General features: G+C 42.6%; 1 protein-coding gene across 2 annotated transcripts in view; it reads right to left on the bottom strand.

Annotated features, from left to right (window-relative positions):
* Positions 1–22824, bottom strand: part of SPAG16 (sperm associated antigen 16) — a 466237-nt gene that overhangs the window by 115970 nt on the left and 327443 nt on the right. For both annotated transcript variants that reach the window (XM_081172704.1, XM_081172703.1), the window contains 2 exons: positions 21900–21965; positions 3158–3284 (listed from right to left, as the gene is read on the bottom strand). In XM_081172704.1, the coding sequence (XP_081028830.1) occupies positions 3158–3284; positions 21900–21965 (193 nt within the window). The remainder of the gene's footprint in view (positions 1–3157; positions 3285–21899; positions 21966–22824) is intronic.

Below are 22824 nucleotides of genomic sequence, written 5' to 3' on the forward strand. Positions count from 1 at the left end.
TAACTTTCCATCCACAGCCATTGTATCCATTGTAGTTTCACAGAATTCCCCCTAGAGGGAATCTGGTTACTTATTAGTCTTTTCTCCAACAGTCCTTTAGCTTGTTATTGTTACTTTGTTTCCAACAATTTTAACTCAATTATAACTCGTCTTAATCCAGAGGGATCTTAAATAGTGATTTCTCCGCTTTAAACTGCCCGTTTGACAGCTTTGACAGCTGTCAAACTCCGCAGCTCTTACACAGGCACAAAGGCAGGACGTTCCCGAGCCCGGGAGGGGGGGTTGTTCAAAACATAAAGAGGGTCTCCAAAACTCCACTCTCCAGCACAAAATTTCCTTTAACTAAATCTTGAAAGTTAGTGTCCTTTTTAACTCACCCCACCAAGGGTAGGCTCTCCAGCTTAGCTCTTATGTCGTTGCTTAGATCGTCTGCAGGGGGGGGGTGCGGACTTCCTTTTAGCACACCCCCCGGTCGTCTCCAATTCAGGGAAGAATTTTTAAAGTCCCAATCCGTCTTACTCACGGGTAATTCTTTCAGTCCAAATTTTCAAGGAAGCAAGTCAGCGCTCTTCAGCCATGGCACACGGCTTCGCTCCGCTGGGGTAGCGGTTTACTCTCAGCACCACGCCACTCTCCGTATCCTCTCCGTAGCCTTTAAAAAGGCTCTTCGTGAATCGGGGAGGGCGCTTAAGGTGCCCACCGAGTCACCAGGTCCTCAGGCATCCGCGCCTGAGGTTTTTGAGGGTCCCCGCGTCGCCGTCGCGGCAGGACCCGTCCCCAGCGGAGCCGATTCCCTCCGGAGCTCGGAGGGAATCCGCCATTAGCTGTTCGCGCCAACCCGGAAGTCCCGGTTTTAGTTTTCATTCTTAGCAAGGTTCAAAGACTGGCTCTTGGATTAAAAAAAATGTACCTCAAACTGTTACACACCCCAGAAATATTTGCTGAAATTAAACCAAGCTGAGGAAGAAGCACATGGCCAAGACAAAATACTCTGCACAGCTAGGACAGCAAAGTATCATCAGCCAGGAATAATGAGGACTTTGGCAGCCAAATATCCAGCAAGTTGCCAGAGCTGCCAGTGCACAGGGTTCTTGGCTGTGGAAATTCATACCAGCTTCTTAATTTGATCCCATTTAATATAATGTCCCTACAATGAGTTGGCCTGGAATATAGAGGGCTGGGCAAGGAAAGCCCACCCCCTTGTGAAAAAAACACAGGAGATTGGCTTCTATTCCCGCCTTGATTTTTGACCCCATGCTTCTTTGTTCTGACCCTGTTCAGTGTCACAGAATGTCATTACATTGAATAGGATTGGAATAAAGAGGTACATTAGTAAAATTCAGACTGCCTTACTGCACATGATGTGCCCACTCAACCGCTTTGATTGGCAGAATTGGCACTACAGCTGGTGCTGCATAATATCCATTTGTAGAAATTCAATCATTTAGTGTGGCAGCACCTACACTTTGGAACTTGCTGCCTATTGATACCTCACTCCTCATATTTTGCATGTACAGTGTCTTTTACTGTCCCACATAAGTAGATTATTGTTCCCATCTCTTTGGTCTGGCTTGGAAGTATTACCCCCAAACCTGAGTAATTTCTAGACTAATCCAATGAGAGTTTTGGAAAGCACACTTATCTCTACTTTGACAAATGTGGTTCATGTGTGCAAAAGGGTTCTGAGAACATTTTCTTTAAGGCGTATCAAGATAGCTTATGCTGTCAACTCTAACACCATCTATCACCTGTTTTCAAGAATGGTAGGATGAATACAGGCTAGGAATGACAACTATTGCCAAAGGTGCCAGTACCCCAAGCATTTTCATATGCAGCAGCCTTTCTTGCACATGAATTTTGCCCTAAAATATTTCTAGCTGAACTTGCAGATTCCTGCTTGGACAAGATCAGAGGCATTCTGAGAGACACACAAAGAGGGTTTGATAAAAACGACTGATATTCCAAAAGACAGGTCAGTGCGCATACATTCCTATGTGATGAATTTCTGCACCCTGAGTTTAAGCATACATTTACGTGGGGGGTGGGGAGTCTTAGAAATCGCAAAAAGTACCAATGGTCCCTATTTTATTACTCTAAATCCACTATGTATTTGGAAAAAACACAAACTAAAGCATATGTGCATTCCAGTCTGGGGTGTGTGCCTGTGTTTTATGCTGAGCAATTACTTAGCTTTTGGAATGAAGATTAATGTCCCCCATAAAATACATTTATTCTATTTGTACCTTGGCTACTTTTTAAAATAAAAGGAAAGTCATTCACAATGCAGGTGACATATTGTTATAAATAGCTGAGGATGCAAAAGTGGTTGTGCTCTACATATATTTCATTTCCTTGTGAGTTGCAGACCATCTATTATGGTACAAAGTCAGCTGTAAGAGTAATAGTACTTATCAGTCGTGGCTTATGAATACTTGTATAAGTATTTTAATGGCAGAAAAGAGGAAAAGTATATAAAAAACCCCGTAAATAAAAGTTTTTGTTTTCTGTTTAGGTTTAAGCAACTTTTAACACCACTAATTTAAATAATAGCAAGTATCTTTCAGACATATTACTTTTTTTGCTCACCTCTCAGGTCTGTTCTATGCATGCCACAGACTGGGGTGGTGAAATGGACTGCACCACTTTAGACTATAGGTACAGGACTTGATTTTAAAATGTTTGTCTACACTGAAAGCCCCCTATAAATAGAAAGGGAAATATAGGGAGAAGGCTGGCCTAAAACCTTTCCTCCTGATATTGTCTATTTGCAGGAATTTTTTTATACTTTTTCTTAAATAAACACAATTTTAAAAACATTTTATGGTGGTCTTCATAAGTAGTATCTATAGTGTACTGCACCACCTCATTTTGATGCATGAACAATCCGAGCCATTATTAGGCAATGGCTGACATGAAAGGTGAAGGCTAATTTCAGTGAAGGCTAATTTGAGATTTAAGTTTCATGCATTTAAATGATGGTGTGATCTCTGAAAAAACTGAAATGTATGAACTCGGCTGAGGTACATGGGTAATATGTGAAAGAAACAGAAACTAGTGGAGCTAAGTTAATTCTTTTTCAGCATCAAATTATTTTGAAAGAAAAATAAATCAGGAAAAGAAAAACAGTCAAGTCCTCCAGTTTCATGGAGCATCTTACCAGATGGGTCAAAGGCCACTTGGTTGCCAGGATGTGGGCCTGCGTCAATTGACACCATTGGTACGCCTCTCCGAATGTCCCACAGTTTCAACACTCCGTAAGAGTCACAGGAAACAATGGTATCACCCTGGGAAAGATGAGGAAAACGTTAATTCTGGAAGCCATTGTAATACAACGTTAATTGCAAAAAAAAGGAAGCCATATTAGTAACTAACATTTTTTCATGACCCTCTCCTTTACCTTAAGGATCTGCTTTAGGAAAGGCATATCCCATATGTAATAGAAAAAATATATTTCACAGAAAAACCAAAAATCTGTATTTGGAGTTGAAATGGGGGGGGGGGAGTTATCTGCACAAAAATGTTAACTGGAGATCGATTTGGAGGCATTTGACATAAACCAACAAGAATACATCTATATTATGTTACATTGATATTAAGATATGCAGGATTGCAGTGGACAATGTGCCTTTTGCACAAACATTTCGGTTTGATTCTTAAGATTCTCTTTCATGACTACCATAGCTGGCTGCCCAAGGCCAAAGCAGAAAGTGAGAGGGGTTCTCTCAACATTATCTCTGTGCTTCCTCTGACTCTCTGAGAAGCTGAGAATATTATATCTTCATAGCCTTGCCCTGCTGAATCTTATAGGAGGTCCTTCAAACTACACCCATTCTCTGTTCTATCCCATCTTCATACTCCCAAGTAGACCCTTGCTCCCAAGCAGGCTTTAGCCTTGGCTGGGAAATTATTTTGGTTTGCAACAATGGTAGCTTTGTGTTCCCTTAGTCCTACTGCTGCTTCCATGATTTGCCATCTGCCTTGTCCCCTCATAAATCTATTCTACAGCTTCCTTAAAACAATGAACTTGGACATGAAACAAGGTGAAAACTTTTCAGTGAGCTAGAATAAAAGGCTACAAAATAAATAGTGTTAAAAAGGAAGAACCTTTAATGCTACATTTTGTTCTAAACAAGAAACTTGGTAATTTACTGGATTGGCATCTTCAGGTACTGATAAGAAATGGCCTTCTGCCTCTGGCAACAGTATGGTTTTCTTCCTTCCACAAAATGTTGAAATCAGAATCTAGCAACCTTGTTGAAGCCTTCTACATTTTCATCTCCATAAGTACTATTATTTAGTAAGGCTCACTGCCCTTCTCTCTGCTGTCTTCTATTGATGCTATATGCCACATAGTAAAATTAGTTTTACACAACAGCATAATGGAGCGCTGAAGCAGTGAGCTGTGTGATTTTCTTGTATGTTGTGGAAGAACGAAATTAAATACAAGGCAAAAAGCTCCTGCTCAGACCCCAGTAACCTAAGAGTAATGTTCTCCAGAATTATCCTTCTTCTGGGTTACACGCTCTGCATAATAGAAATATCAATTCTGCTATTTTATATGGTCAAAGAGCAAATAACAGATGAATCACTGAGTTGGTGAGGCAAATGTTGCAAATCTCTTCTTAGTAAATTTATCCTTTCATTATCATTTTCTTTTAAGGAATAATTAAAATAATGGCAAGCTCGACCTTTGGTCAGGTTTGTCACTGGTAATATAACTGGTCTGTCCAATCATAGACAGGAACTGGTTCATCTGGCATGAACTCATGGAAGTAACTACTTATTTCATCAAATGCACCAAGTAGACTAATATACTTTAGGCATATAACCACTAATAAATAGTTCAGTAGCTGATCCATATGTAGCACAACCCTATATATGTTTCTTATGTTCAATGGAATGTACTCCCTAGTTAGTATATTTAAGATTCCAGCCAGGTGCACCAGTGGAACTAAAGAACTGTTAGAAAACTGAGCTAAATAGTACTGCATAAGGAAGGGTGAATGCTGTAACCTACCACTGTCACATCGGGGGGGGGGGGAATAAAGAAAAGAAATATTGCTTCCTTCAGCATGTGTACCAAACCTAATCTGTACAGCACATAGACATCAGTTTATGTGTATGCTGTTTTCCCATAGTAAGCCATGCTCAAAGTGGCTCACAACATCAGAAAACATCATTCATTCACACTTGCAAGGCATATAAACAAAATTTAAATCGGCCAAAGTATGTCATATTAACAAATATATACTATAAACAATCCAGTAGAAATGCATACTAAGGTTAGCAACAAAAGTACAAGAACATAATGCAAGGCGCAGTATAACTAAAACATCTTGTCGAGAGCAAAATGTTGGCCCCAGCAGCAACACCTAAACAAGGCCTCGTGCTAGTCTTCTCCAGGCACTTTGCGGATGAAACAACAGACCCTCCAAGTGTCCCTATTTTCCAGGGATGTCCCTGATTTAGAAATGCTGTCCCAGTTTCTGATTTGGTCCCAGAATGCCCCACTTTCCCTTAGGATGTCCCTATTTTCATTGGAGAAATGCTGGAGGGGATGGAGTTATCTTCCCCCCAGCCATCTGAAGGCAATCCTGTATAGGGAAGTTTTTTTAAAAGTTTAATATTTAATAATAATAATAATAATAATAATAATAATAATAATAATAATAATAATATATTTATACCCCCACTCTGGGCGGCTCCCAATCAAGTATTAAAAACATGTTTTTTATGTTTTTATGTTTTTTATATATGTTGTAAGCTGCCCAGAGTGGCTGGGGCAACACAGTAAGATGTGTGGGGTATAAATAGTAAAATTATTGTTATGAAATGGGACATCCCTATTTTCATCAGAGAAATGTTGGAGGGTATGAAGGAGGTCTGGGCCCCTGAAATGAGCCACATGATGAGCAGAAATCAGATTTGGCAAGACTCACAAGTAGATGGATACATATGAATATTATTTTTCCAGCAATCAGCTCATGAAGCACTTTTTTGGCTTCCTTCCCTTCTTTCCTCCACTGCTTTTCAACTCTGGGTCAGGATCCACCTGCTCTGCCCATCACTCATTACACCACAGGAAAAGGAAGCCTAAATAGGAGCTGGAAGCCTATGGAGGAGGCTCATGGAACCTGCCAGCCAGAATCCAACCCTCTGGGAAAAGAGTCCAGCCAAATTAGAAATCCACTGGTATACAAAACTGAAGTGGAGTCAAAGGGGCAGGCCTTTACACCACTATCATGATAATCTAATTTCTGTCAGATTGGGGAATCTAGACCAATGTGCGAGCTAATGGGTTTGCCTGTCCAGTGTGATTTTCAGAGATTTCATTTCTAGCCCTTATCTTAGTAGCAAAGATGCTCCACACTGTAGGCTGGAGTCAGTCACAAATAAGTTCTGTTTCAATTCAGACTTGTAAAGTTGATAAAGTTATGGCCCATGGTTGAACCATATCCCCGGTAGACAGTCTATCCTCCGCAGACACTTCTATTTAACAAATGCTTTGGGTAACTAGAAATCAAATTCAAAGTTTGTGCCTGTTACCGGCTTTCCATTTCTCTGAGCAAATTTTAATTTGGAGAATTTCTAAAATTAATTTTTAATAGGTGGGTGTGTAGTTTGCCACAGATTGAAGTTAATATCTTTTTTCTCATTGCATGTTACTAATGTACACAAGCAGAGGCACACACTGATTGAAACCCTGTTCCAAGCTATGTCAGGGCAGTCACACAATCATAGCAGGAATCATATTTTGCTTTGACATACATGTGTGCTAGTACACACTCTGAGGGGGAAGGGGAGGTCATCAAATAAAAACTGTGAAAAGATGCCCCCCTGCAGCAGGCCCAATGAAGTCTGGAAATCAAAAACAGAAGAAAGGTGGACTTTAAAGCAGCACTGCTGAGCAATCAATCAATAGCAAGTTATTCAGAAGCCCAAAATTCAAGGAGAAACTTGGATGGAGAGAAATTTTGCAAGCATTGCTCTCTTGTTGGCATGTTTACTTCTGAAAGGTATCTCATAACCTGTCCTGTCCTCACAAAGAGTAGGAGCTTACAGGGCATGACTGACATTTCAGTGTGGCTTAACCACAGCCTTTGCTAGTGGAAAAACTGATCACCTCACATTTATGCTCTTGTTGCTCCAGCTGCGGATACTGCAGTCCACAAAGGAATGAAACAAAAGCTGCTGCTTCCTTTCAAAAACACAGCCTTGACAGCCGTCACAAGTTTTCCCTTTCATGTGTGCAAGGAAACAACCACCCTGATTGATATGCAACTCTGTAATGAGGCCATAATAGTGTGGCTGTTTATAAAATGCAGGGCGCCCTTGCTGAGCCCCCCTCCCCTCATAAATTTAGGCGCAGAGCAATTACTGCTCACTCATGCTACTAGGTGAATCTTATTAGCTTCAGACAAGATAAACGAGGGCTTTGGGCATCTCTTGGCAGTGGCATGAAGAACTGAGGAAGCTGACCAGAAAGGACCAGCAGCTCATCCCTCCAGCACCTGGACAAATGTGCAAGCCCTATTCCATTATTATTTGCATGAAGGGGCACTGCCAGTACAAAGAGGCTGCAGGGTTGGGGCTTTAGCATACTGTATAGTTGGATATCTTCTTCTGCCTTCTCACATGTTCAGCACAGGGTTCCTGGCTTTAAATCAAGTGCAGAATCGACATAAGGAGAGTAGGGTTACCACTGCAGACATTTGCCCTGAACACATGGGAAGCTGGAAGGAGGCAGGCAGCAACAGCATGTGCATCCCCACAAGACCTCTGGACTCAGGCAGTGACTGAATAATCTTGCAGAACAAGCAACAAATGAGCTAAGTTGAAGTGCTGAAGTGCATGGATTTCTGTTTGTGAAATGCAATGTTCTTACCCTCTCCACCCTGTGTGCCCCCTAAGTCTGTTCTAGAGGTTTCCCCAAGCCTCTGGAGGAATTTGGGGAGGAGAGGGCAGGAAAGTCCTGTTGTGCAAGTGGAGATTCTTGTTAATAAAATACTGCCCATAATTATTAGTGATTTTATCAAAACTTGTATTCCTGGGTTCAGAAACAGAGTCTTGTGACTTTGATACGTTCACCTCAAATATGAAACATGCACCACAAACTCCAAAATCTTATCCTGGTCAGGGTTTGATCTCACCCACAAATTATCTTATAAAGTTTGCAGGTCAGGTTTTAATTCAGAGAACCCCACATTTTATATATATATATCTCCCTGCTTTTGCGGGAGGTGGCGGAATTCCCCCACCTCCCGCAAAAGCCCACAGGAGCCCCACGTGACTCCTGCGGGCTTTTCGACCAGGAGGGAGAAGTGACTGACTCGGCCAGTCAGTCCCTTCTCCCTCCTCGGGGAAAAGCCCCCAAGAGCGGCGCGCTCTTTAAAGGGTCGCGGCTCCTGCGGGCTTTTCTAGGAGGTGGGGGAATTCCCCCACCTCCTAGAAAAGCCAAGGAGCCCCTTTAAAGAGCGCACGGCTTTTGCGGGAGGTGGGGGAATTCCCCCATCTCCCCCAAAAGCCCGCAGGAGGGAGAAGGGACTGACTCGGCCAGTCAGTCCCTTCTCCCTCCTTGGGGAAAAGCCCCCAAGAGCTGCTTGCTCTTTAAAGGGTGCGCGGCTCCTGCGGGCTTTTCTAGGAGGTGGGGGAATCCCCCCCCCCGTAGAAAAGCCAGCAGAAGCCGCGGAGCCCCTTTAAAGAGCGCGCGGCTTTTGCCTGCTTTTGCGGGAGGTGGGGGAATTCCCCCATCTCCCGCAAAAGCCCAAAGGAGGGTTGGAGAGTAGCGGCAAGGTGTCGCGCGCCTTCCCGCTGCCCCCCATCCTCTGGGGCTGGCGATTGGGGAAGCGCTGCTTTCCCCACCGCCAGCCTCAAACCCGGGTTGGAGAGTAGCGGGAAGGCGTCGCACGCCTTCCTGCTGCCCCCCATCCTCTGGGGCTGGCGATGGGGGAAGCGCTGCTTTCCCCACCGCCAGCCTCGAAGCCGGGTTGGAGAGTAGCGGCAAGGCGTCGCGCGCCTTCCCGCTGCCCCCCATCCTCTGGGGCTGGCGATGGGGGAAGCGCTGCTTTCCCCCACCGCCAGCCTCAAAGAGCAGACTCTCCTGGCTTCAGCGGAAGCAACGCGAAGCCTCCGGAGCCCAGGCTTCGGAGGCTTCGCATTGCTATTGCTGAAGCCAAGGAGTCTGCATTCGCCCCATAAGACGCACACACATTTCCCCTTCATCTTTGGAGGGGAAAAAGTGTGTCTTATAGGGCGAAAAATACAGTATATATTCTTAGTGAAAACATGAATGAAAATAAGGATCTTACCCTTCCCTTGAAATGTTTCTAGCACTTGAAATTGTCAAACAATGGTAGATTATTCTCTTCTTGTTTGTTTAAAATCACTCCACATGATCCCTCCTTGCTGTGTGAAACAGAGGAAATATTTCTGCCTTTTACCAAATCAAGGACTAAGACGTTTCTTGTGGTGTTTGAAAAGAAGAGTACATGCTAGGCTTGCAAAAGTTCTTTGCATAAATTTACATACAGAGCTCAAGATCACTGCACACCCTGCAGAGTTATTGCTATACAGAGTTGACACTGCACTTTATACAGCAGTTTTCTTTCCTACACTTTTTTCCCAAGGAGCTTAGTCTAATCAATTTATTTTTCTTTTTATCTATCAAAGCAGTGCCTCTCAATTGCAAAGAGTTGCGCAGTCAGATGAGGAGAGGAATGATAATTGCCAAAGCTTTCTTAAGATGGTTGTGAATTGGATCCTATCTTTACACCAAAGCCCTGGTAGTGGCATTCATAAAGGACTCATGGGTGATGGTATCTCAGATGGTACTCCATAAGCATCCCAAGCATAAAAGCACCTTCAAGTGTGCTCCTGACCATAGCTGTCAACTGACAGATTTGAAAATAAGGGACCAGCAGCCTTGAAAATAAGGGACCAGCAGCCAAAATAAGGGACCTGCAGCCTCACCTGTTCCAGGCACTCCAGTCTTCCTGTCCTCCTGCAGTCTGGTCAAACTCATGCTGGTAGCTTCGAGAACACTGTCCAACCAACTTTGTAACCAGAGGTTCAACTGAATAGAATGTGAATCACATGCACCACAAGGCCTATGCAGCCTCAACTTAAGATGGCTCCCCGGCCTGGCTTTGCACTGCAAAGTTTGCAGCAGCACGTGCAACAAAATGGCATCCAGCATTCAAAAAACCCCTCAGCTTGCATTAACTAGCCACACACAAGGCATGCAAACTCCACCCCCCAGTCATTCTTAGACTTCTTATTGGGTGAGCAACACAGCCAAGCAACACAGTTGGAGACTCCCTCCTCCCTGGCAGGCAAGGAGGGAGGGAGGGAGAGGAGCTGCTTCCTTTGAAATTTAAGGGACATCATTTAAGGGACATTTAAGGGACATCCATCAATAAGGGACAGCAGGATGGCGCTGGAATAAGGGACTGTCCCTTCAAATAAGGGACACTTGACAGCTATGCTCCTGACCAACATCAGTAGGTGTGAATTCACACATGCCTTTTGGGCTTATTTCCCACTCCATGACGCTAATCCTTCTCCTCCATAGGAAGTTTCAGATGATGCCTCATGTGCTGAAGCAACACATGTGATGGGACTGAATGCCCTTCTGCCATCTGTGCATTTGGCTGGCATGTACTCTGTGTGTCTACTCATGTATGTGAGTAGACCTTTTCCACACAAGGGTAGGAGATCTTTGTCCAGTTAGAGTCCCACTTTGCATGGAGATCTGCACAAGTACATCTACTTGAACATAGAAACCTTGAATATTCAGGCAGCCAGGGGTGCAGTTACTGGGCATGTTAGCAAAGGCAGGACTAACTGATACAGCCCATACATGCTTTCTTTCAATGTGCTGAAGGGCAAGTTGAACCCTTCTCATGAGTGATAGTAATATAAGATAATGGGTGGGATGCTTCTAGCAATCCTTTGAAACCCAATACAGTGGTGCCTCGCAAGACGAAATTAATTCGTTCCGCAAGTCTCTTCGTCTTGCGGTTTTTTCGTCTTGCGATGCACGGTTTCCCATAGGAATGCATTGAAAATCAATTAATGCGTTCCTAGGGAAACCGCCTTCAGACCAGGTCCCCGGACCTCTTCTGAAGGCTGGGGGGGGGGGACAAGGGCTTTTCTTCTCACCCCCAGCATTTTAAAAAACCCTGGGACAGTGGAGGACTTCTCCGCTGTCCAGGCGATCTTAAAATGCTGGCGGGCGGCATTTTAAAATCGCCCCGGACAGCGGAGGACTTCTCCGCTGTCCGGGGCGATTTAAAAGCCCCTGGGAAGGCAGGCAGGGGGGGACAAAGACTTTCGCCCCCCGCCCGCCTTCAGAAGGTGTTCCCACCCCCCCGCCCGGCTTCGCAGCAGCGCTACGAAGCCCGGCGGCTGGGGCAGGTGCTCCCGCCCCCCCACCCCGCTTCGGAGCAGCGTTCCGAAGCGGGGTGGCTGGGGCAGGTGTTCCCACCCCCCCGCCCGGCTTCGCAGCAGCGCTACGAAGCCCGGCGGCTGGGGCAGGTGCTCCCGCCCCCCCACCCCGCTTCGGAGCAGCGTTCCGAAGCGGGGTGGCTGGGGCAGGTGTTCCCACCCCCCCGCCCGGCTTCGGAGCACGGGGAGATCGCTTCTCCCCACCGCCCCTTGCTTCAAAAGAGGTCCGGGGGCAGCGGGAAGCGCTCCCGCTGCCCCCGGACCTCTTTTGAAGCAAGGGGCGGTGGGGAGAAGCGATCTCCCCGCAGCCGCTTGCTTCAAAAGAGGTCCGGGACCTCTTTTGAAGCAAGCGGCTGCAGGGAGAAGCGCAGCCGCTTGCTTCAAAAGAGGTCCGGGGGCAGCGGGAGCGCTTCCCGCTGCCCCCGGACCTCTTTTGAAGCAAGGGGCGGTGGGGAGAAGCGATCTCCCAGCCGCCCCTTGCTTCAAAAGAGAAGACCCGCTGTCCCCGGGGCAAGCTTCGTTTTGCGAAGCAAGCCCATAGGGAAATTCGTCTTGCGAGGCAACTCAAAAACGAAAAAACCTTTCGTTTTGCGAGTTTTTCGTCTCGCGAGGCGTTCGTCTTGCGGGGTACCACTGTATGTAATATCTGTTTTCTTCAAATATCTGCTACTTTGCTCATTTTATAAATTGACTAGCTGAAAACTTCACAAAGATTCTAGATTTGCTACTAAATCCTGTAATTGTTTGAAGTTCAACCCAGATTTCTCTTGCGGGTCAGAAGGAAATTTATACAGGCTTAACAAGAGACTTCCAATCTCTGACTCCACTCCCATCCCACTGTGCTTTACTGTATTTACCAAAAGTATGGCCTGATAGAGGCAGCCCAGTTAATATGAAACACATTCAAAGTGAATTTGAACTTCAGATTGATTCCAAATTGAGCAGGTACCTAGTACTTATTCACTGAGTATGCTTTAAGACAGGCAACCAGTCCACCGTATCTCTAGACTCTTCTCAATGACCCACCAGGATGCAAGAGATAATTGTGGGTGGTTTTATTTATGCTGAGAAGAATTCCAGCTTCATAAAGTACTAGGATGAGCCAGGGTGGAACTAGGGTTCCTAGACCACACAACCACCCCAAGAGTATCCAAAGCTTCCAAGAAACCTGTACACCCCTCTCTGCATAACATGTGTTGTCCCTGGAACCTCTTCTCTGGCTTCCTCAAAGAGGACCCAGTGCATACACCACTCAACAGCCTTACCTACTCTAGAGGGTTGCTGTGAGGATAAAATAAAGAGGGAGAGTACCATGACTGCAACCTTGAGCCCCTTAGAGGAAAAGGCAGGATATAAGCAAACCACCACACAAGCCTTTGAGAGGTAGAGATGCAAGAGGGCACCAGAGGAGGAAGGAAAGAGGGACAGAGGCCAGTGTTGCCCACGGCACCCCTCACCATCATTCAAGGCACCCCAGGGTGCCATGGCACACTGGTTGAAAACCACTGATATAATCAATGTCTTGATCCTGAATAAAATTTATTTAAGCAGTCCCTAGGAAGGGCTCTTTTTAATACACATTTTATTGCTTAATGCAACACCCATATTCATAATTTTGTTCTGTTATACTTTCATACGTGAATATTTTTAAATTTTTCATTTTCAAAGCACCTTCTGTACTAGTCTTAGTCTTGTGTTAAATAACAAGGCTAATATCTGTATTTCATTATAACCTTACTTTGTAATTACACTCTGCAAGTAATAGCATCAATCATCTAAGGAAGACCCTATTAGCCTTTCTGCATCTACAATTGTACATATTTAAAATTATTAAGTAACCTTTGCAAATGACTGACTTTGAGTTTATGCAAAGCGCTGAATACGCTGAATACATAAATAAGAACCTCTGGTGCCTTTTCAGTTTTATATTCTATTCTATTCTCTGCTTCTGTCTGTCAACTGCAGGCAGGCTGCCCCTTCTTTATTTTTGCCATCCGTAGAAACATTTAAAAGATCTGATTCTTGAATCGTTTGGCTCAGTAATGAATAAGAACTGACATCAAATATCAATACTATTGGCCTAGCTAAATGGTAACTGACATCAAGCTGGACTACTGAAGAGGTAAACAAAATTGAAATTTTGTTTTGGTATAAGAACTGTCTGACATTATTTGTCCTTTCGTAAATCAATGGAAAACTGACCTGAAGTGTTTGCATTTCAGCTGGGGATTCCCCCTCCCCCATTTTTGGTTTGGGCGGTGGGGGAAAACAAAGAAAGGAGAATGGGTTTCCACAGACCGTGAGGTGTTAAGATAATTGCAAATACAAAATGTTCGAATATTAATAGGCAAAGTATTAAAAATATAAAGAAAATTCAGCCTATTTAAAGCCCCTTGCACATCAACAATTTGGAGCTTAATCTGATGCACAGACTGCAGAATGCCTAAACCACTGAAATCAATGGGCTCAGGCATGCTAGATCTGCAATAGGTTCAAGTGCTTTAAGACTCGGCTCTTGAGCCTAAGGCCAGTTTAAATATAAATGTAAACAACAAGAAATAGCAAAAATAATATTATGCATTATGATTGATTATTCTGTTATATATTTTTTAAATTCAATCTTAAAAAGAAAATGATTGCAAATCTCTCATATACTCATAGGCAAACACACTGCTCCTTGCATATCATTATGCTGATCTTATTTGCAAACCCTCCAAATATCCCTTTTCCAGGGACAGTCCTGGATTTACAGGTATGTATTTTTGTTTTATAGATCCTCTTTGTTTTGTTTTAAAACTCTTATTTCTTTGCTGTGTGTCTCTGTTGCTGTATGAGAGATTTGCAACCATTCATTTTAATGCTCCTTTTTAAAACAACAATAACATAGCTACTGGGTTCAGTTGGAGTCAGTTTACTTGAACGACTGCCTGACCCCATATGTGCCTACTCATCTGCTTCAATCTGTGGACCTGGCACTTTTTACAAGTGCCACAAAGCCTTCACGCCATACTTGCAATTGACCCTTCAGTGGGCACCTACTGTCTGGAGCTCTCAGTCCATTAATATTAGGCAGATTCCTTTGTTGCATTGTTTTCAACATCTACTAAAAAGCATTTTGTTAAGACAAGCCTATCAAGACATGTGCTTTTACTGCGCAATTTGTTTTGAAACTGCTGGTTTTAGCTGCATTTTGATAAAAAAAATTGTCTACTTATTTTTAACATTTGATTTTATTGGCATTTTCTGATGTATATTTTATAAGCAGCTCAGAGATTGTTATATAAATCTTGTTCAATGATAAATAAATGAATAAATATCATTTTAGCTATCCTTTATTAAATATTGCATACAATTAAAATCGCCTTGATTATCTTGGATGCAATAAACTTAAAGGGCAGAGAACTGCAAACAAAGGACCCATAGTGTGCATGTATGCTGTAGATCACCTAACATATATAGCTCTCCAAAGAAATTCAACAACCGTTGGGTGCTGGGGTATTAAATGGGGTGCTCCCTTCATTAAATGAGAACTCCCCTCTCTTTTTCTAAAGATAAAAAAGAGCACATACAAAGACATATCTAATTACTGCTAGCTCAAGTCACATTTAGAATTTTTCTTCCTTCATCTAGCCTAGGCATAGGCAAACTCGGCCCTCCAGATGTTTTGGGACTACAACTCCCATCACCCCTAGCTAACAGGACCAGTGGTCAGGGATGATGGGAACTGTAGTCTCAAAACATCTGGAGGGCTGAGTTTGCCTATGCCTAATCTAGCCAGTTGATATTCTACTAGTCACAGAATACACTTTCTCCAAATTACTGGGATAACATGTGACTGGCTAAGAGGGGACAGAAGCTGGATATGGATGTGGATTCAGGAGAGGCAAATTAATGAGATTAGGTGACATCTGGATTTGGAAGGCTGCCCATTTGAACTTTAGTGACAGGTATTTAAGGAGCTTTTGTGGAATACAGTAGAAAGGATCAGTCCTGGTTTGGGTGGGTTGTGAAGCAGAGCCTTTCAATGAAGGCCTCCGCCTGGGTCTTTCATGACATGTAAAGTCAACTTGCAGGGGAAAATGGCCTACTGGGGTTTTAGTAGATGAATAAAAAGTTTCATCCTATTTTCTTCTCTAGTCCACAGAATCTGGAGAGATGCCATGTTGTCTTTGAGAATGTCTTTGGAAATTTGCTGAAGGCACAGTATTGCATTTTTATCTGGATATCCCTACTTACTAAAAGTTTGAGCACCATGTTAACAAGGACCTTTGCAATCTGCTATTCTGGTCAGCTTCAGAGCTATTCATTCAGAACTTTTTGAAGAGTGTGTGCCTGCACTGCACTGATCTCTCTAGGGAAATAAGCAAGGCTGTATTTTTCCTTATGTCTTACTGCTCCAGGTTTTTTTCATTTCCTCCAAACAACTAAAGGACTTGGATTTCACCAAGCAATAGCCATCTTGAATACTTTAAACTGCCCAAGCTCAGGTCTCCTAAAGTCATATGAATAAAACATAGGAATAATATAATTTAACTACAAAAGCAAAGTTATCTTCTTACCATATTTCCATAATTAAAAACGGCTGTACAGATTCTGAAACTCTCCAAATTAATTTTCACCTTCATGAATGTTGAGTTAACGTTCTCAATGTTACAGTCCTACCATTCCAGAATTTTGACTGGAGCTAATTTTAACTTCAGAGAGAGCAAATAATACATCCAATTTGGATATCCAATTTTAACAGATTGTGGGTTGTTAACTGACATGGTTTTGTAATTTTTTACTCCTAAAAGGTTCTTGTTGCAAAAAGATTGACCCTTTCATAATTTGACATATTTATCTCCCAATTAATTGCCATTCATTCATCCATTCATTCAGATATACATACATACCCTAGCCCATCTCCTTAAAAATGTTTGCCTACTCCCTTCCAACTTCCTTCCTCATCACATCCAGAAATGATTCTTGCTGCTTGGCAGGTCTGAAGCACCCCTTAAACTCCCATACATTTTTACTCAGTCTTCCTCTTAATTCTGCTTTTGCTGAAAGTATAAACTCATAAATCCAAAAATTCCATGTAAAGTTAAAGCTAAAGGTACCATTAGGTCCAGTTGCGGACGAATATGGGGTTGTGACGCTCATCTCGCTCTATAGGCTGAGGGAGCCGGTGTTTGCCCACAGACAGCTTCTGGGTCATGTGGCCAGCAGGACCAAGCCACTTCCGGCAAAGCCAGAACAGCGCACGGAAATGCCGTTTACCTTCCCGCCGGAACGGTGCCTATTTATCTACTTGCACTTGACATGCTTTCGAACTGCTAGGTTGGCAGGAGCTGGGACCGAGCAACGGGAGCTCACCCCGTGGCGGGGATTCGAACCGCCGACCTTATGATTGGCAAGCCCAAGGCTCAGTGGTTGCATCTTGTAACTTGAAATATGGTTTTGGTAAATAAGCAAACATAATAAGCAGAAGTCCTATGGTCAGCTTGTGTATTTGACAAACTAGGAAGTTAATGTTACAGACACCTATTCATGTATGTTTTTTTATGATACGTCCACGCAGCATGCTTTCCAAACATGTATCAAACTTCTCAAATTCTATACTATCCGTTCATTACTAGTACAGGCTGTGTTGGTAACTTAGTTAAATGTTTAACTTTTGCAAGAAGATATTCAGCCTTGAAGTTTAGCTACTTCTTGCTTGAGAACAATAGATAAGCTCTAAGAAATGTTTCAAGTCTAAGTGACTACATCATAACCAGAACGGAACCATTCCATTTGTGTTCAATACCCACAGAACTCTGGATGTCAAAGTGATGGGTGCAGTCATAGGTATATCAGTGTATTTAAATCAGAATTGTCAAACTGTGTTATTATTGTTATTATGGTTTTTGTTTTAGTGTTTTTTGCGGTTATTGTTTGTATTGAAAAAATGATTAAATAATTTTTTTAAAAAAGTGATGGGTTCAAGTCTAGTATTCTCCCTGATATACTAGTTTTCTATGTTCTTTTAAATAGAAGAAATTTTATGTAAATGCCATTTGCAATCTAATGTGGTATAGCCCCTACATCTTGGATTTCGTAGATCTAAATTGTGTTGTACTAAAGAATCTGGAAGTTTAGAGGTTCATAATTCTTCATGATGTAAAAGCTTTGATGTCTGATTAGATATCAGATTCCTGATACAGCTTTTGTTTTAACTGCTCCAAAACTGATTGCATTTAACCTTTTGACAGAATGCATCCCCATAGAAACTGTCCCAGACTCGGCTTCTGGTTCCAGTCTGCCTTAATGGATGCCGCTCCCATGATAGCAGAGATCATTAGTAAAGATAAACAAGGATTATTTGAGGGTAATTGTCCTTGCAAGCTCCCCCAGGGGCTGGGGTAGTGAGTGTCACTCACAGACCATCTCGGTACCTGGCTCTCGCTCTGACATGGAATCTGGGAGGCAGGGAGGCACTGAGTGCAAAAGCAGTTCACCTATCGGTAACCCCCCTATGCAGCCATTAAGAAGCAGAGGTACTTCTGTTTATTAGAGTGAAATTAGGACTAATATGCAGACGTGTGCTGGAACAGATGGGTCAAGATCATAAACTCCTAAATTGAACCTGCTACAAAGCCGTAATGTTTCAAACTGGAAAGAAGACTTACTTTGTTGCAAAATATGGTATGTGAGGGGGTGGGAGCATTTACCCTTTCTTTATATATACCATGTTTGCTACATAATTTATTATGGTAACCCCACCCCCCCCACCCCATGCTAACAAATTGATAAAAGGCAAGAGAAGATAAAAGAGAACAGGGTTATATTTATGGAATACAAAGAAAAATAGAACTGTGTGAGAAAATTGAGATGGATTTAAAGCATTGAAATTTCACTGTATTGCTGGCGCCTTCATTATATTTTTAGGCACCAGGTGAAAATCTTCCTCTTCAACCAGGCCTTTGGCTGATTAATATTTTACAGCCTTTTAAATGTGTCTGTGGGAAAGGAGGGTTTTGTTTTACTTATTTACTTGTTTTTATCCAGTATTTTATTCTGTGGTCTGAGTTCTTATGATGAAGGGCAGTATGTATGTATGTATGTATGTATGTATGTATGTATGTATGTATAAATCTCACTGTGTAAAAACTGCATTCCAAACTTATCGGACCCTAGAAGATAGTTAGTCAGAGAGCTTTGCTAGGATGTTTTAACACTGGAGTGCTAAGCTGGGAAGAAAGGTATGGGAATGGAATGTCAATAGCCCCTCACTGTAGGCCTGGTTGTATGGCAGAATCTACGCAATCCGTTTTGTTAGGGAGTAGGAATTAAGAGAAGTCGCGCTACTTCTTTCAAACTACATTTTGTTTTGCCTTATAAATCACATTTATACATCTGAACTCCATATAAGGGTATAAATAATATGCAGGAAATGAGGGTCAAAGGATGGATAAAACCCACAGGGAGCTTTTCCCACATATAAATCTGTGGAAATGAAGCAGGTTTTTAATTCTTTTACAAATAACTATTTCAGACTAGATTATTTTATATTAGAATGAAAAGATACTATATAGAGTGTATATTGTATATTGTAAGACAGCAAGAGTAAAGAGTCATAGGAATGGGACTCAAGTGATGCTTGCCTAGCTGATCTCTGCTTGTTTCTTTATGTCCATTATGTTTAAAAGGGTAGAGAGTGGTATTTTTAAATTTTCTATTCTGTCAGACTTTAATGGAGTCCAAAGTGCTCCTCATCAGTTGTGCCTGATGCAAAGCCTATAAGTCTCTCCTGCTCTTTTATTCAGATCTGGAAACCACAATTCCTGCTTTGGCAGCCCAAATCATGACTACTCTTCACACCCTCTATTGCAGCTGTAGAGAACCTTTGGCTTTCCAGATGTTGCTGAATTACAACTCTCATCAGCCCTGGAACACATGGCCAGTAGTCAGGGATGATGGGAATTGCAGTTCAAGCAATATCTGGAGGGTCAAAAAAATTCTGTATCTGCTTTACTGGGTCTCCCATACACTATTATTTGGACATTACCACCACTAGACAGATGCTAACTCTAGGGCTGCCATACCTCCAAGTTTTCCCAGACATATATGGGATTCGTCCTCTGGAAATGGCATCTGGGGGGAATTTTCAGAAAGAAAGAAAAAAGTCCAGGAAAATCCAGATGCATGGCAACCCATATCCGGTTTTTCACTTTTTGAAATATAGCAACCCTAGCTAACTCCTCTGAAGCTTGCGGCAAGTGGGCTTCAGTGGAGAGGATTTTCCTGTGTCACTCTCAAAAACATAAGATCAGCTGTAAAATAAAATACATGCAATGAGGCAATTGCATGTGCTGCTATGCTGAAACCACTAACTAAAAAATAAATATATCAAAGATGAACATGTGGCAATTTATTTGGCCATTCTGCCTCCTCCTGAGTAAGCACATGCATTTGAAAAACAGTCTTGCATCTAAATTCGAAGCATATTTACTCAGAAGTAAGTCAAACATATTTCAAGGGAATGGACTTCAGTGAAAGTATATACAGCACTGCAGCTTTTAGAATGAAAAAAAACCAACTTGAATAATTTGATGTCTGTGCACCTACAGTTCAGCTGCCTGCCTTCCATGTATCTGCGATTAATTTATATAACTGTAATTACAGCTTCTAAAATTGCACCCCTCACTCTGTTTAATCAACCCTCTACTGGCAGTTTCCATCTTTTCTAATTAAGTTACTGAGGATGTCAAGCCATGATTCCAACACAGCGTTTAATGCCAGATGCAATATTCTTTATCAAAATAATATGCTAATCTGCAAAATCATCAGCATACAAAAGCTTGCTTCATTTAATCATGTTAGGTCATGAAGGATACTCTGCAGGGGGAAAGTTGGTATCTTACTTGAGAATGTCTTAATGGGCTCCTTCAACAGGAAGGGTGGGATGTATATCATATGATAAACAATAAGCAACAATAATTGTGCAGGGCTCTGTGGAAAGAGGCACATCAAGCCTTCTAGGTTTCGTTGACTCCACAGAGAAATGAGGAACCTTGCTGAGAAGACAACACATGTTTATTGGCTTCCCCCAGCTATGCCACTGGGGAGCTGGCAGTATTATTTGCTTCTGAACTCAGCAATTCTGTTGCCACCTGAGTACCAGGGAGTTAATTTATATATATATAAAAATCAGGTGACAAGAGGTAAGAAGCTTGACTGCTGCAGTAGAATTGTAATTGCCCCTTCCTCCCTGTTAAACAGGGGTAGGCAACCTAAGGCCCGGAGGCCGGATCCGGCACAATCACCTTCTCTATCCAGCCCACAGACGGTCCAGGAATCAGAGTGTTTTTACATGAGTAGAATGTGTCCTTTTATTTAAAATGCATCTCTAGGTTATTTGTGGGGCATAGGAATCCGTTCATTATTATTTTTTCAAAATATAGTCCGGTGCACCACATGGTCTGAGAGACGGTGGACCGACCCACAACTGAAAAAGGTTGCTGACCCCTGCTGTTAAATATGTCACCCTCCCCTTCTGTTTTGCTCTGGGGTTGGGGGTGAAATACCTTAAGAAATTTGAGCCCACAAAAAATTAACAGAGAACACAGTAAGGGGGTAGGTGCCCCCAGACCACCTGTCATTTAAACACTGGTTTTAAAGAATGTAATATTAAAGTAGCTGTTTTAGTGCTGAGCCAAAGGGGGATGCTATCTCATGAAAAGGTTCATCAGAACTGGCACTTCTCTCTCTCTCTCTCTCTCTCTCTCTCTCTCTCTCTCTCTCTCTCTCTCTTTGCAGGGGGGGATATTAATGCAGAAGCAGAAGGTCTGCAAAACTATCCATTTCTGATAGTAGTCTGTAATTGACCAGGTCTGATTCTAAGGGGCTTTCTTTATCCCTAGTGACACTGACATATAGCTAAATCTGAGTTGCTACACAGTGTAGTGAAATCATCACTTCTGGAGTGTGAACCTCTGTTTCGGATGACTTTGGGAGGAATGAAACAAACGGTCAAAAGAACAGAGTAGGAAAACAGTAGGGATACAAATACCTGTGAATAGCTATGAAAAAGATAGGCTCAACACTCTTTCCTGGGAGGGGAATACCCACCCACTCCCTAAAATCATGAATACTGACCTGAAAACCAGGTGACCTGGAGATCAGGTGGCCAGATGCAAAACATGGCAGGGCTCATATGCCTAAAATACTTGCGTAGACAAGAAAATTTCAGCAGGTGTAGCTCTTGTAATGGAAGCCAATTCAGCTGAAATTCCGTCTCCTACACAATTATTACACATGGAGGAGCCCGGCCTTCTTCTGCATCGGGTCATGCAATGTGGAGAACATATAGCATACCATTCCTCTATTCCCATAGAATCTTAGAGGCTGTGCACATGACATATTCAGCTGTAGTGTCATTCATAGATATATTCTACTCTAGGCTACCATTTACTTTAGGGTTTAGAGCTTACCTTCATGTTGAATGTGGCATGGTTGCAGGAATGCATGTGACCACAGAAGGTCTGAGCACACAGCCCCTTTAAAAAGAAAACACACAAAAATCAGAAAAGCAAATCAGACAATCACATATGCTGTATAACTTCTTTATAAACTTGTTGAGTTTGATTTTGTGCTGTTCCAGCTAGATGAATGGATGTTTGTGCAAACTGATAATATGTTATCCTTGTGTCTAATACCAACCAACTCTTCCCCTTTCCAGTTTCCAGAGACAACATTAGCACTAAGCACTTTGGTCAGATTCCTGGTTGGGGGGGTCAGGTATTAAAAGGTGGTAGTAGCTGGGTTCCTACATCATCTCCTCAGAAAAGTCGCCTTCAACTGCAGAGGATATAATCTTGAAGCAGTGCCGGATTTATGTATAAGCTAAACAAGCTATAGCTTAGGGACCCACTCTCTTGGGGGGCCCCAAAAAAATTAAAGGAAAAAAATTGGATATACATTTCCAGAATATAAGATAAAAAACAAATAAAATAAAATAAAACCTAGATACAGCAAAAGTGTTTTGTGTTGTGTAGGCTCCTATGATGTAAGTAATGGGCCCTGCCTGCTCCCTAAAATATCACTGGTTTGCTCATTTCTATATATAGGGTGCCTACATTCTGCATGGACTGGTTGCAGGGCAACATGTGCAAATGGTCCATATATTCAACACAAAAACCAGTGACAATTTGTTGTTGACAAAGGACAGCTGGGGATATAAAGGGCCCCATGACCTTCAGGAGCTCCTTAGGGCCACATCCAACCTCAATCTGGCCCTGCCTTGAAGGGCTTGGTGTTGTTGGGCTTGCTTACAAAGCAAAACCCTGACTGACGTTCACCAGGCAGGGCTAGTCTGAGAGCTGAAGAGGAAGTGTTTCTCTTTGGGGAAGCTATTCC

Source organism: Podarcis bocagei (assembly GCF_964188305.1).
Source record: "Podarcis bocagei genome assembly, chromosome: 1".
Lineage (NCBI taxonomy): Eukaryota > Metazoa > Chordata > Lepidosauria > Squamata > Lacertidae > Podarcis > Podarcis bocagei.